Source organism: Meles meles, chromosome 21, assembly GCF_922984935.1.
Source record: "Meles meles chromosome 21, mMelMel3.1 paternal haplotype, whole genome shotgun sequence".
NCBI lineage: Eukaryota > Metazoa > Chordata > Mammalia > Carnivora > Mustelidae > Meles > Meles meles.
In genome coordinates, this window is record NC_060086.1 from 21489674 (window position 1) to 21502288 (window position 12615).

General features: G+C 49.8%; 1 protein-coding gene across 3 annotated transcripts in view; it reads right to left on the reverse strand.

Annotated features, from left to right (window-relative positions):
- Nucleotides 1-12615, reverse strand: part of LOC123933718 (katanin interacting protein) — a 179071-nt gene that overhangs the window by 73783 nt on the left and 92673 nt on the right. For all 3 annotated transcript variants that reach the window (XM_045993193.1, XM_045993195.1, XM_045993194.1), the window contains 2 exons: nucleotides 11781-12048; nucleotides 10705-10836 (listed from right to left, as the gene is read on the reverse strand). In XM_045993193.1, the coding sequence (XP_045849149.1) occupies nucleotides 10705-10836; nucleotides 11781-12048 (400 nt within the window). The remainder of the gene's footprint in view (nucleotides 1-10704; nucleotides 10837-11780; nucleotides 12049-12615) is intronic.

The window sequence follows — 12615 nt, forward strand, 5'->3', positions numbered from 1 at the left end:
ACATGGGGGAGCGCAAACCCCTGTGTTGACGGAAGTCTTAGGCATTGCCAGAACCAGCAGAACCTGCAATTCATGAGCTCCTTCTCCATGGCCCACATGGAACACGTATAAAGTCGTTCTAAAGGGAGCTGGGTGGTGACCCCTGCCTTTTTACCATCTTTCCGTGGGCAAGTGGCCCGCCCTCTGTTGCCTCAGTGGCCCGGGACTGGGGTGGAAGAGGGCGCCAGAGACAAACCACCTGGCCTTGGTCGCTGCAACCCTAGCCTCACCTCTTCTTCAAAAAGGATACCCAGAAAGGCTTTTGCTTCCAGTGGGGTCCAGTTCTGGCTGCAGAAACACTTCTGCCCCAAGCATCTTTCCCTTGGGAGGGAACGCTCCCCCCGACAGCATGATCACCACGAGCTGCCTGTGCCCTTTGAATCATACTATGCAAAGATGATGCTTTTAGAAATTAAATCACTCTTTCTCTGAGTGAAGGTCAACCCTGCAGCTCTCCTACCAGAGCCTTCCCCACCCATGGCTTTCCAGAAACGTCGGCACAGGGCGCTTGCATCCTCCTGAACCTCATCTCTGCTGATCAGTTCGTGTTCACTGAGCATTTCCTCACGACACAGGAGGCAACCACCTTTTAACTCGTGTCGACGCTCTCATCGCTCACTTGGCCGAGCCCGTTTTGCACCAGCCTGAACACCACATGAGGGCGGATTTATTCTCGTCATACACCTAGAGAATGGCAGATTTATTCACACAATAAATTTGTGCCACCAGCAAGAACCAAATTGCACATTTTAATTTATCCCACACTGCTCTTTTCTGGTCGAAAGCCATCCCTCTCCCGTTAACTCCACTTGCTCTTTGCCTTGCCAAAACTTGCCTTGTCTCTCTCTCTCTCTCCCTGGGAAACAAAGAGCCTATCAAACACGGGAGATTTGCCGTGCGTACAACACATGTCACAGGAGAAGAGAGGAGAGGGGGATGCGGGGCTGCCGGGCGGCTCACCGGCTGGGTGACTTGTTCCCACCGGCCGGCCAGGACTCGGAAAAGCTCACATGCAGGGTCTCAGCAAAATTACCCCTCACCACATGTGCGAGGCCTCGGAGGTCACCTGGGAATCCACTGAAAGGGCGGACAGTACATCGGAGAACAAGGTTCACGGAGAAGATCGTAAGCCAGCAGCCCGAAGGCCAAAGCCGGCTGCGGATGTGTACTGTGCAGCTTTCACTTTGTTCACTTTGTTTTCAAATTGGAAATAGATGCCAAGGTTTTTTTTTTTTTTTTTTTTTTAAAGAGGAAATCCACCTGAAAATTGGAATTCCTGGTGTCTCCTGAAAAAATCAGACGAGCTGGTAACCTCTGACTAGCATTCCCATGTGGCGATCACAGGGCTAGAGCTGGGTAGCGGTGCCCCCGTTAGACAGGCTGTAAGCCCTCTGGGTTCCACGGTTCCCCCCCCCCCGGCCGTGGTCGGGTGCCCATTGGCCTGGAAACCGGGCACTGGTTTGTGCGGTGAAAGGTCCAGGGAAACAGCTGACTTAGCCCTGTTTTGTCCCAAGATGCCCACACTCGCCTCTAAAATCCAACTGGCAGGGGGACAGGGAGCTGGCTGCGCCCGGGACAATGGTCCACGCCTGAGTACTCCAGACCACCATGCATTTCACCATAGCGTGGCTTTATCAGGCCACACGCTTCCCGTGGTGTAAGAGACTATGACCAGCGTCCACTCATCCCTCCCCTTCCCTGCTCAAGAGGGGTGGTGCAAGGGGTAGAGTCTGTTTCTCCAGCTGGGCTTGGCCTGGTGGCTTTCTTTGGCTAACAGGTCACTGGACGATCATGACCAAGCAGAGTCTTAAAAAAGCACTTATGCTTTGGGGTGTGCCCTCTCTGAGACCACCATATGCTGGCTAGCGAGACCACATGGAACAGAGACGGTCATCCCAGCTGAGGTCCACAGGCCAAGTGGCCTGCTGTCATGTAAGTGACCGGCCGTCTGACACCGTCCAGTCCACCTGTGGCATTCTCAGCGGAAGTCAAAGGGCTGCTGTTTCAAGCCACTGATTTTGGGACAGCTCATTAGGCGCCTGTAAACAGCTGATACACATGGCTCATCAGGGCCTGTGTTCTCTCATCTCTAGAGCTTCTCTGGGCCTCTCCATGGGCAGATGTCTATGACTCTATAGTTGTCTGTCTGTATGTACACAGATGTCTGTCTGTAACTCTAATACTCATCCTTTTGCCACCAGCTCTTCTCTGGGCCAGGAATGTGTATGATTTTCAAGGAAGGCAATCAGGGCTCCCCATGCCACCCTCACTGAATGGTTCCACTCTTCTCTCTTGGATAGGACGGTCCTTTGGTCCATATCCTACCTCTGGAGAATGTGTAGCAAACATGTGTGCTTAATTTAGGAAATGGATAACAGTTGCTTCTGACTTCCCCGTAGCAGCACCCACCTGCATAGCACCCAGGTTCTCCTTTGGGGAACCGGCCCTTCTCTACTCTTCTCAGTCTACAGAGTTTGGACAGATCTGACCACATTCCTGGCCCAGCCTGGGCCAAAGAGAGAACTGCCTCTCCCAGACCATGGAGACTAGAGATCCATTCAGGGGACAGCTGGTTCTTGGGCTCTGCTGGAATCATTAGGAAAGGAGCAGTCCCTTTCCCTAGGGTTGCTGAGCCAGTAAGAGAGAGCCTAGAGCCCCTGGGGGCCATCTGTGGGCTGTGCCTGAGACCAGAGATATGGTTCTCAAAGTGTGATCCCTGGACTGGCAATATCGGCACCATCAGAACTTGTCAGGTGATTAAAAGACTTAGACTCCGTTCTAGATGCACTGAACTAGAAACTGGGGCTGGGGCCCAAAAGTCTGTGTTTTCATTTGCTCTGCAAATAATTCTAATGCACGTTCCAAGTTTGAGACCTGCTGGACTAGAGAAGACTAGAGCTAAGTGATGACGAAACAGCTTCCCGGTGGTATCATCTGGGCACCTGGATCCCTCATTGCCTGAGGCTACATCTATAGTCCTGGACTTCCCAGGTCTGGGAGCAATACATTTTCCTTCATTGCTTCAGCCAGTTTGGGTTTCTGTCACTTGTGATTAATAATGAACACTGACTAACTATGTTATAAGACTCAGGGCTTCGGCAGAATGGTCTTTCTGTCGCTGTACCTGATAGAAATGCTAAGTGTGGGCTGTCAGGGTCCTCTAATTCAATCACACTGAGGGGGTGTTACTTTATTTCTATGGGTGGCAGCTTGTCTGAGAAAAGTGGTTCAGATACATCACTTCCCTAGAGCACTCTGACAACTCGGACAGTAAACTTTCTACATTAAAGACTGATGTTCTTTCACCCTCAAGATGACAACAGGTCTCTGGAAGTCTTGTGGAAAACTTATGGGTAGAGACTAGAGTAGCATAGGACATAAGAACTGGTTCATTAGAACCACGACAGTCACAGTGACAGAGAGGAATTACATTCTCACGCATCATATGTACATTTAATTGACACAAATTCTAGTTTATGACCTTGGCCAAAGGCAAAGGGTCAAGGGGAGAAATAACTCTTTAAAGAGTACAGGCGGTAGGTTGTAGTTCTGGTAATGTTAATGCAGACCAACTCTTCCTTGGAGCACAGCTAGAAAACCTGGACCAAATATTATACAAATTTGTTTGAAACAAAGAAATGTGTTTGAAGATGTGGAGCGTGAACAGGGCTGTGAACGATTACAGGGTCAAAAGCAGGCAGGAGAAGGAAACCCAAAGAGGTAAACCCAGCCCCTGGGAAGTGTTTTCCCTCAAGGAGCTATTGACCCTGATCTGAGCTGCCACAAAGCTGGGAGGCTGGGCAGAGCTGGTGACAGACTTGGGGCCACAGCCGGAGAGTCAGCATGACTTTCAAAGAGCCAGGAGTGCAAAGCTCAGAAAGGTTAACAAGATGGGCAATCTGAGTTACTACTATGTAAAATTAAAAATAATAGCAATCATAAAAATGATGATACCATCATCTTGTGAGGTTTAAGACCTAGAAAGAATTAAAAAGCATGACAATAATAGCATTTAAGTCAGGAGGGGAGTAAATGGGAGTTACGGAGTTGTAAGGTCCTTCCACTGAATGGGAAGCGGTAAACTTGCTAATCTAAAGTAGACTCAAATAAGTCAAGAATGCGTATTGCAATCTCGGGTAATGACTAAAAGAATAATAAAAGGATGTAGAGCTAACAAGCTAATAGAGAGGGAAAAGAGGAAAAACAGAAAGTAATCAGGGAAAGAAAGGAAAGAAAGAGGACCATAAAACAGGCAGAACCAATAAAAAGCAGACAATACGATAGTAGATTCAAACTCAAGTATATCAGCAATTACATTAAATGTAAATGGACTAAATGTGCCCATTAAAACACGTAGATTGTTTAGAGGATAAAAATAAAACCCAATTACATGCTGCTTACAAGAGACAAACCTCAATGTAAGGAAGGAGAAAGTTTGAAAGCAAAAGGACAAAAAGAAGACACACCATGGAAATAGTGACCACGAAAGAAAGCTGGTGGGCTTTAGAGCAACAAGCATCACTAGACTGAACAGGAGACAACATGGTTCCATTCACCAGAAAGACATAAAGAGGCTCATTTGTGCATGTCCCCCAGAAGACAGCCCCCCACAAATATAAAGCATGTGAGCAGTCCAGATTTTACCTAGAAAGGGTGAGCTGATTTGATTCCTCTGTCTTCTTGGGAAGTCTCATGTTCCTTATGCCTCTGGGGGCGTGAACATCCAGTGCCCTTCGCATAATGCCAATGTCTAAAAACATACATTTTCACTGTAGCCCAGACCCTAAACGAAGCCACCTGCTTCATTTGAGACTCAGCCAAGAAGCTGGGATTGGACCCGCCCTGGAGGAGAGATGATGCTCTGGGGCTTACTGGAGATGATAGGGGTGGTCTGTACAGAGCCATATACCCTCACGGAAGCTGCCCCTCATCATCAGTTTGAGGGATTTCCAAGAGTTTCTTGGGCTACCACCTGCACTTTTTCTGACCTTTAGAAACAAATCCCCGTGTGAAGAGTGGCTCCACTGTAGTGCGAGGGTGGTGACCATGCTGTGCTTTTTGACTTTTTTCAAATTTAGCTTATGTAGGGGCCAAGGATATTTGAGAGGCTGAACTCTAAATCTGTTCAAAATGAAGATTCCACGACCTCAGACAGTGTCCTTTTGCAGGGAGATGATGGGACAAATGGCTCTAAGAACCCAGTACCAGGGACAGCTGGTCATCTGGTCACATCAGAGGGACCCAGTGACAATGTTTACATGAACACATAGGCTCCTTTGCCACGGTGCCCAGGAAGCTCAGAGTCACTCCTGAACTCCCTCACATGCCTGTTTGTTCACCCTCTGGCTTCCTATTTTTTCTCTCCTCGTCTTCTCTTCACTTTCATTTCCTCATGTATTTGTCAGTCTTGCACCACACACTGCATGTAATTTGTTAGAACATTCCAGAACTTTCTGGAGAATGGCCAATTATAAATTAATGAAGCTCTACTTTGTAAAATGATGCCCATGAAGGTATGTGTTAGGGGTTGAATTGTGTCCCCATAAAAGATGCTGAAGTCCTAACCTCCCAGGCCCTATCAGTGTGAGCTTATTCAGTATTTGCAGATGCTGGGGTTAAGATGATGTCATTAGGGTGGGCATAACCTAAAGCAGGCACTTAACAGACAGAGCCACCCAGGCATCCCTCAAAACTATTTTAGTTGCTACATGGTTTTTAAAATATTAACAGTTGGGATGCCAGGGTGCCTCTGTCGGTTAAGCAGCTGCCTTTAGCTCAGGTTGTGACCCCAGGGTCCTGCATGCAGGATCGAGTCCTACATCAGGCTTCCTTGGTCAGTGGGGAGCCTGCTTCTCCACCCACGTGCCTCTCCCCCTGCTTGTGTATGCCCTTGTGCTCGCTCGCTCTTTCTCTTTAATAAAGATTTAAATAAAATCTTTAAAAAATAAAATACTAACAGTTATATATTTACATCAAAGAATATTAGAAAAAATATCACAAGTGACTCAACTCTGACTTTTAGGCATGTTTTCAGTTAGGGCCAGGCTGATGTGGATATGTAGTAAGCAAACAGCATTTTAGTTGGCACAAGAGGGACCACTCACGCAGTGGAGTAGTTAAGAAAACAGACTCTATGGTCAGGTTTTCTCTCTTTCTTTTTAATTAATTAATTAATTAATTAGAGGGAGAGAGAGAGCACAAGCAGGCAGAGCGGCAGGCAGAGGGAGAGGCAGAAGCTCAGCAGGGAGCTTCCCAGGACCCAGGATCACGACCTGAGCCAAAGGCAGATGCTTAATCAACTGAGCCACCCAGGCACCCCTGCAGTCAGGTTTTCAAACACTGATTTCATTGCTCACTGGCTGTGTGACTTAGGGCAAATTCCTCAACCTCTCTGTGCCTTGGTTTCCTCTGTATAACAGTTGTTGCTAATAGTGGTGTCTAGTTTACGGAGCAGTTTAGATGGTTAAATGCAAGACTACATGTGTGGTATAAAACAGCTTTTTTGGGTCAGTGCTTTGTAAGTGCTGGCTCTTCATTTTATTACCCAGTCATGGAAACTCTCGTGACCGTGGCATGCACATTAAGGAGGAAAGTCTGGTGATCCCAGTAGGATGGGTGGGAAGGTTGCTTGATCAGCAGGGTCCTGCTCCCACTCTACCAGGGGCTCAGGAAGGTTTCCTGCACGGTGGCACACTACTCTGGGTTTCATTTCTTTCAGCAACTCATTCTGGAGGAACTTTCTGGAAACCCTTTCTAATTTCTTCATGAAGAGTCGACACCAGTAGTATAGACTGGAGTCTTGGCCACTGAAGCAGTGGTCAGTGGAGCTAGTTTGGATGTCAAAGAACCACCACCACCTGGGATTGCTACCCGCACTGTCCACTTGCTGTTGGGGCTCTGAGAGCTAACTCGGCCTTCTCCTTGTCCCCTTGTCCCTTCTCTCTCTCTCCTGGCTTCTTCCAACCAAACCAGATAGATCCAAAACTCACCAGGTTTTTCTGACATGGTATATCTTGCTCTTCACCTATATAGACGATATCTCAGATGATCTACTTGCACAGGACATCTCAAACCCTATCAGCTGCTTTGACCTTGACATGCCCTTGTCAACACACCACTTCCACAGCAATTCCCTTCCTATGTCTAACTTCCTCAGGCTCCATACTGGTGACTTTCCAGGCTCTGGCTCTTGCCAGCAAGTCCCAGGAACAAGTTTGGTCCTAGCTCTACTACTGGATTTTGGCTTTTCATGTTGGTGGGATGCGGACAACTCCACCACCTGCAGGCTCGGTCTGGCTGCATGTCCGGGTCATTCCCCGCTGAGGCAGGACAGAGATCAGACCCCACTCTTCCTGCAGCGGGCTTAGCACCGAACATGGCTTATCCAGACACAGAAGCCAGCTCCAGGCACCTGGCTTGCTTGGGTCTCCTTTGCTAGTGGCACAGACCCAGAACCTACACCAGACAAGTGACAAGTCAGGGATCCCCTGTCACTGCTGAGTCTCGGCTCTCCCCGTCCTATCATGGTGGGTTCCCCACTGCCCAGCTTCTTACCCTGGCTGTTCAGGTAAGTCACAACTAGTCTCATCACCAAACTCAACTGCTATCAGGAATCCAGCCACTGGTAAGACTCAGAGACTGAGTCACCACCTTTTGCACCCTGCAATGGGCTCTTCCCTGGTCATCCCACAGCCATCACAACTCCCAACAGGCCACATTCCATGTGGCAGCCAGCAGGACCTTGTTCAAATGTAAAGCAGGTCATGGTAGCCTCTGGTCACCTGTGACTCCATCTCAGCTACCCTCCCCTCAGTGGCTATGCTCTGGCCTCCAGCCTTCTTTCTAATTCTTGAGCTAACTGAGCAACTCTTTCCGACCCCAGGGCCTTTGCACAGGCTTTCCCCTCTGCAAAAGGCTAGTCCTTGACCTCACCTGGTCTCAGCTCACTTCTCCTCTCCTCAGAGAGGCCTCCTCTAAGCACGCTGCCCAGCCATCACCCGGTTGCTGTCTTGGTGGTGGCTGTCACCACCCCATCTTCGTGTTTGTTGTCTATCCCTGCCCACTGAAACATAAACACCAAGACAGCAGGAACAGTGTGTTGCTCCCTGAATCACCAGGGCTTGGACCAGGGCTGGCACAGGGTAGATGCTCCATACACAGAGTGCTGGTGAGGTCAAAGAAGACAGCAAATGACCTGTTGCCTTGCCTGCAAACGCATCCAGGACTCGACTGGGCTAGATGGGAGGATGCTGTGACTGCAGCCCCAGGCCTAGGCCCCAGCACCCCTCCTCCCCGGCTGGTCTTGCCTGTGGGCCAGGCCATATCTCCAGGATGCTCGCGGCCAGCCCCAATGGCTCCCCCAATTTCCCATCCTGCCTATTACTCTCGGCAAGTCACTTCCAGGTCTTCAACCTCAGTTTTCTCATCTGTGAAATGGGAGAAGGGGGCAGCAGCGTCCACAGGGATCTCCTGGAGTTTGCTGCCCGGCACCCACTCCATCTGCCTCTGGTGACAGCACCCGTATCTCCCTCCCGGAAGTGCCCCTGACTTAAGCTGGGAATGACAGCAGCTCTGAGGCTTGGCTGGCATTTGTGTGAACAGTGCCAGCTGACCCCACCAAGCAGGTGCTCTGAACAAGGTGATCCTCTCTCCAGCCCTTTTAGCCTTATAGCAACTCCCAGATGAAGGTATCATTCTTATCCCTCCTGGGCAGATGGATGATGGAGGCCCAGAGAGGTTAACCAAACTGTCTGAGGTCACAGAGCTACTAGGTGCGTGGGCAGGATTTAAAGCAGGTGCGCAGGCTTGCTTTCTGCCAGGGCTGCTGGGCTGCTGGGCTGCAAGCCCAGGACCACAGAGGGCCCTCCCATCACCCCTAAGAAAAATAAAATTACTTGCTACCCAAAATGCCTTGTCTCGTATTCATGTGTCTCTTCCTTCAGTTGGAGTTTGGGTTGTGATGAGAATTGATCAGATAATGCAGGGATGGTATCCTGCCCATAGTCAGTCAGCCAGACCTCAGCCTACAGCTCTGGCTCTGGGCTCTGCTGGCCCTGGGAGGGATGTGGAAGAGCCTAGCTCCCTTGGCCTAGGGTGGGGAGCAGCAGTCCCACACGGGGGCTTATGTTCAGCTCTGCCCCCCGAACTCCCCAGCCAGGAGTTCACTGGCAAGTCCACTTGCCCAGTGAACTTCCTTGGTGATAAAGCTGGTTTGAGCTCCTTCCCTTTGCTGCCCCCCTAACCAGGGACCATCTCCCAAATAAAGGACCGTTCTCAAATCCTTACCTCAGAGCTGGCGGCTGGGGGAGACCAAACAGAGACAACATTTACAGAGCTAGAGCTGATGCTTGGTAAGTGCTGGCTGTTCTGCGACTCCTCCTTGTCTTTCCACCTGCCCCAAGCCCAGGCCTCAATCCCTCCAGCTCCCAGGAGACGTGGGTAGAATGCCAGCCACAGAGGTCAGGGCCCCTGGCTCAGATGGACTGCTTGTCTAACAAAGGCAGGCTGGCTGGGACTGGATTTCTGCCCAGGACACCTCAGGCTTCCAAATGCTTGGAATACCAGGATGCCTTGAACTCTGAGAGGTGCTTTGTTTTGGGTAGCAAAACCCAGAAGCAAGCGGCTTCCCCGGGCGCACTCTGTCCCTAGATGGGACCCAGGGCCCCGGGCTGCAATGATTCACTGAGGGCTTCCAGTGCTGACTGGGACACAGCATGGAGTCTCTCCACCAGGTTTGGGGCCTAGGTTGGCCACTTTCCAGCATGTGAATACCCTGCTCTGGGCCTCAGCTCCTCATATGTGAAATGGGGACAATCCCTGGACCTACCTCAAAGGCTATGTGTAAGGAAGATCATTTACTTACAAGTGATAGGACTAAAAGCTGACAGCGGGGGCCGGCTCACACCAAGTACTCTATCAATGTAACCTCTCATTTCATCAGAAGAGTGGCAGACCGACTGCACCGTCAACTCTTGTACTTTTAGAATTCAGCACCATTTGCAAAGCATCATTATCCATATAAACAGATTAAGAGTAAAAACAAAATGAGAAAGTAAAACCAAAACTAAAATAAGTTTTCAATTAAAACCACCTCTCCGTCACAGAATGAGAAAGGCGCTATGATGGGTGATGTCATGTGTCCCTTGGACTGGGCCACAGGGAGCCCAGATGCTTGGTTAAACACGATTCTGGGTGTCTCCAAAAGGTATTTTTGGATGAGATTAACATTTGCACTGGAGAATAAAGTAGATTACCCTCTATACTGTGGGTGGGCCTCATCTAATCAGTTGAAGGCCAGAACAGAACAAAAAGACTGACCCCTCTCTCAAATAAGAGAATTCTCCAGAAGACTACCTCTGGACTTCCTCTGCAACATTGGCCCTGATAGTGCATAGTGTACTGGAACACTGGCTCTTTCTGGGTCTCCAACCGGCTGATCCAACCTGCAGATTAGAATTACACACACACACACACACACACACACACGTGCACACATACTCTATTGGTTCTGTTTCTCTGGAGACCTTGACTAACAATACATTTGTGAAAGGTGAGCTCAGGCCTTGATGAAGAGCGTCACACAGTAAGGACTCCCCCAGCAGGCATCACACTGAGGGGGACCCAGCCCCAGCCCCAGCCCTGCTCTGGGGCTGCCAGAACTCTTACTTGAGCATGCCTTCTCCTGGTCTGGGAACACAGCAGAGGGCTGAGAGTTCAAGTTCAGTTCAGGTCTGCTGGGAATGAAAACCTCAGCATTGTCCTTCCGCTTAGCCGACAAATTCCTTTCCTTTCTATTACCTGTAGGAAAACAAGGGTTTAGATGTCAGACACAGAATGCCAGCAAAGTTGGGGCATGCCGCTCAGGCATCTGCTGGTTCGTTCATGTATTCATTCAACAAATATTGGCTGAACCCCTGTTTGTGCCAGGTACCGTGCTAGTTTGGGATCAGAGATGTGAATAGTGCAGCACATTTGGCCAAACGAATGAAATAGTCTATGACACAGGTTTTTGGATGTTAACATTTCTGAGTAGGGACGAGGTTGATTTAATTGGCAGCATGACACATAAAATAATGGTGCCACCAAGGACATCCCAGGGTGGAAAGAGCAAGGTAAAATGCATTTGCTATCCCTGAGATGCTCACAGCCTAGCTGAGGAAAAGATGGTGGAAGGGATAAGAGGGGAGGGCTGGGATGGAAGAAGGTTCCAGTACCAGGGGCACAGAGGAGCACGCAGCCTGGAGCTTTGAGGAAGATGAAGCCACTTTCTGATGGAGGCATAAAGCCTGTGTCTCAATTCTGTGTCTGTATGTGGAGAGCCCAGCTGTGAATGGTACCAAGACAAAGGAAGGCAGAGATGACACAGAAGTACGGAGTAAGGAAGGGGGAAGAAGGGGAGGGGAGAGTCCTTGATGGTTCTGGACTCCTCAGTTAGCCGAGCTAATATAGTCCCTTTGGTTTCAGACAGAATGTATTAACCGGCGGGCAGGCAGATCCTACTACACGTCCTACAAGACACAGGACAGCCCCCCAAAACCATCTGCCAGACATCTGCCATCTGGAATCTCAGGGTCATCTGGAGGCCTGTGGAAGCCTTGGCTTGTTGCAATCAGCAGAGTCCTGACTGGCCTGTGGGATAGTCTCCCCAAAGCTGAACCCCAAACATGGCTGGAAATTCAAGTCCTACTATCAGACCCAAACATACCGAAGGCAAAGATGTGCTCACATAAGATAGAACTCACCCTTGGAAGCTGGGTTGAATTCCAGCACCACGAGGGGGTCTGGGCCCTGGGAAGGGCGTCCTTCTGGCCCCTGGTCCTCGGGCACAGCCTTCTGCATGGAGTTCCCGCTGGAAAGAGGGGGGTCCTCTCTGCAGTGGCCCAGCAGCACTGGCTCCTCGGGCTCGGGCTCGGAGAGCACCTCTTCTTCGATAGAGTCATACTCGTCACTAGAACCATCTCTTTGTTTCCTCTGCAGATTTACACTAAGTTCCAGGCTTTTTCTCAGCTCCTGCCAAAGAGAGAGGGAGAGAGGCAAAAAAATGAAATATGTTACTTTGAGAAAAACTCTGAAAATAGATCATTAGAACCCAGGAACGGTTCCCAGCAAAGGAACATTTACCAAGATCAGCTCGACTCTCGACACATGGGGTTGTCATCGCTTTGAAGACGAGAAGACAAAGACAGGGACAGAGGAGCAACTCTCTAGCAGAGTGGTATTTAGGGTATGAATTGTGGCCACACGCCTGGGAGGTCACTAAGAGTGTGCGTCTGTGTGTGTGTGTGTGTGTGTGTGTGTGTGTGTGTGTCTGTGCATTACAGATGTTTTTGTTTGGGGACTTGTTTAAACAGACTGTGGGGTCCCACACTGCCCAGAGTTTCTGATTCAGGGTGTCCTGGATGAGGCCTGACAACGTGCACTTCTAACAAGATGATGGTAATGTTGCTGGTCCGGGGACCACACTCCAAATATGAAATCCCAAAGACCTGAAATTCTAGATGGCACAATGTCTGGGAGATAGTTGCGGGGTGGGGGGGGGGGGCGCTACCCTATGTCCCAAAGGATGTTTAGAAGCAC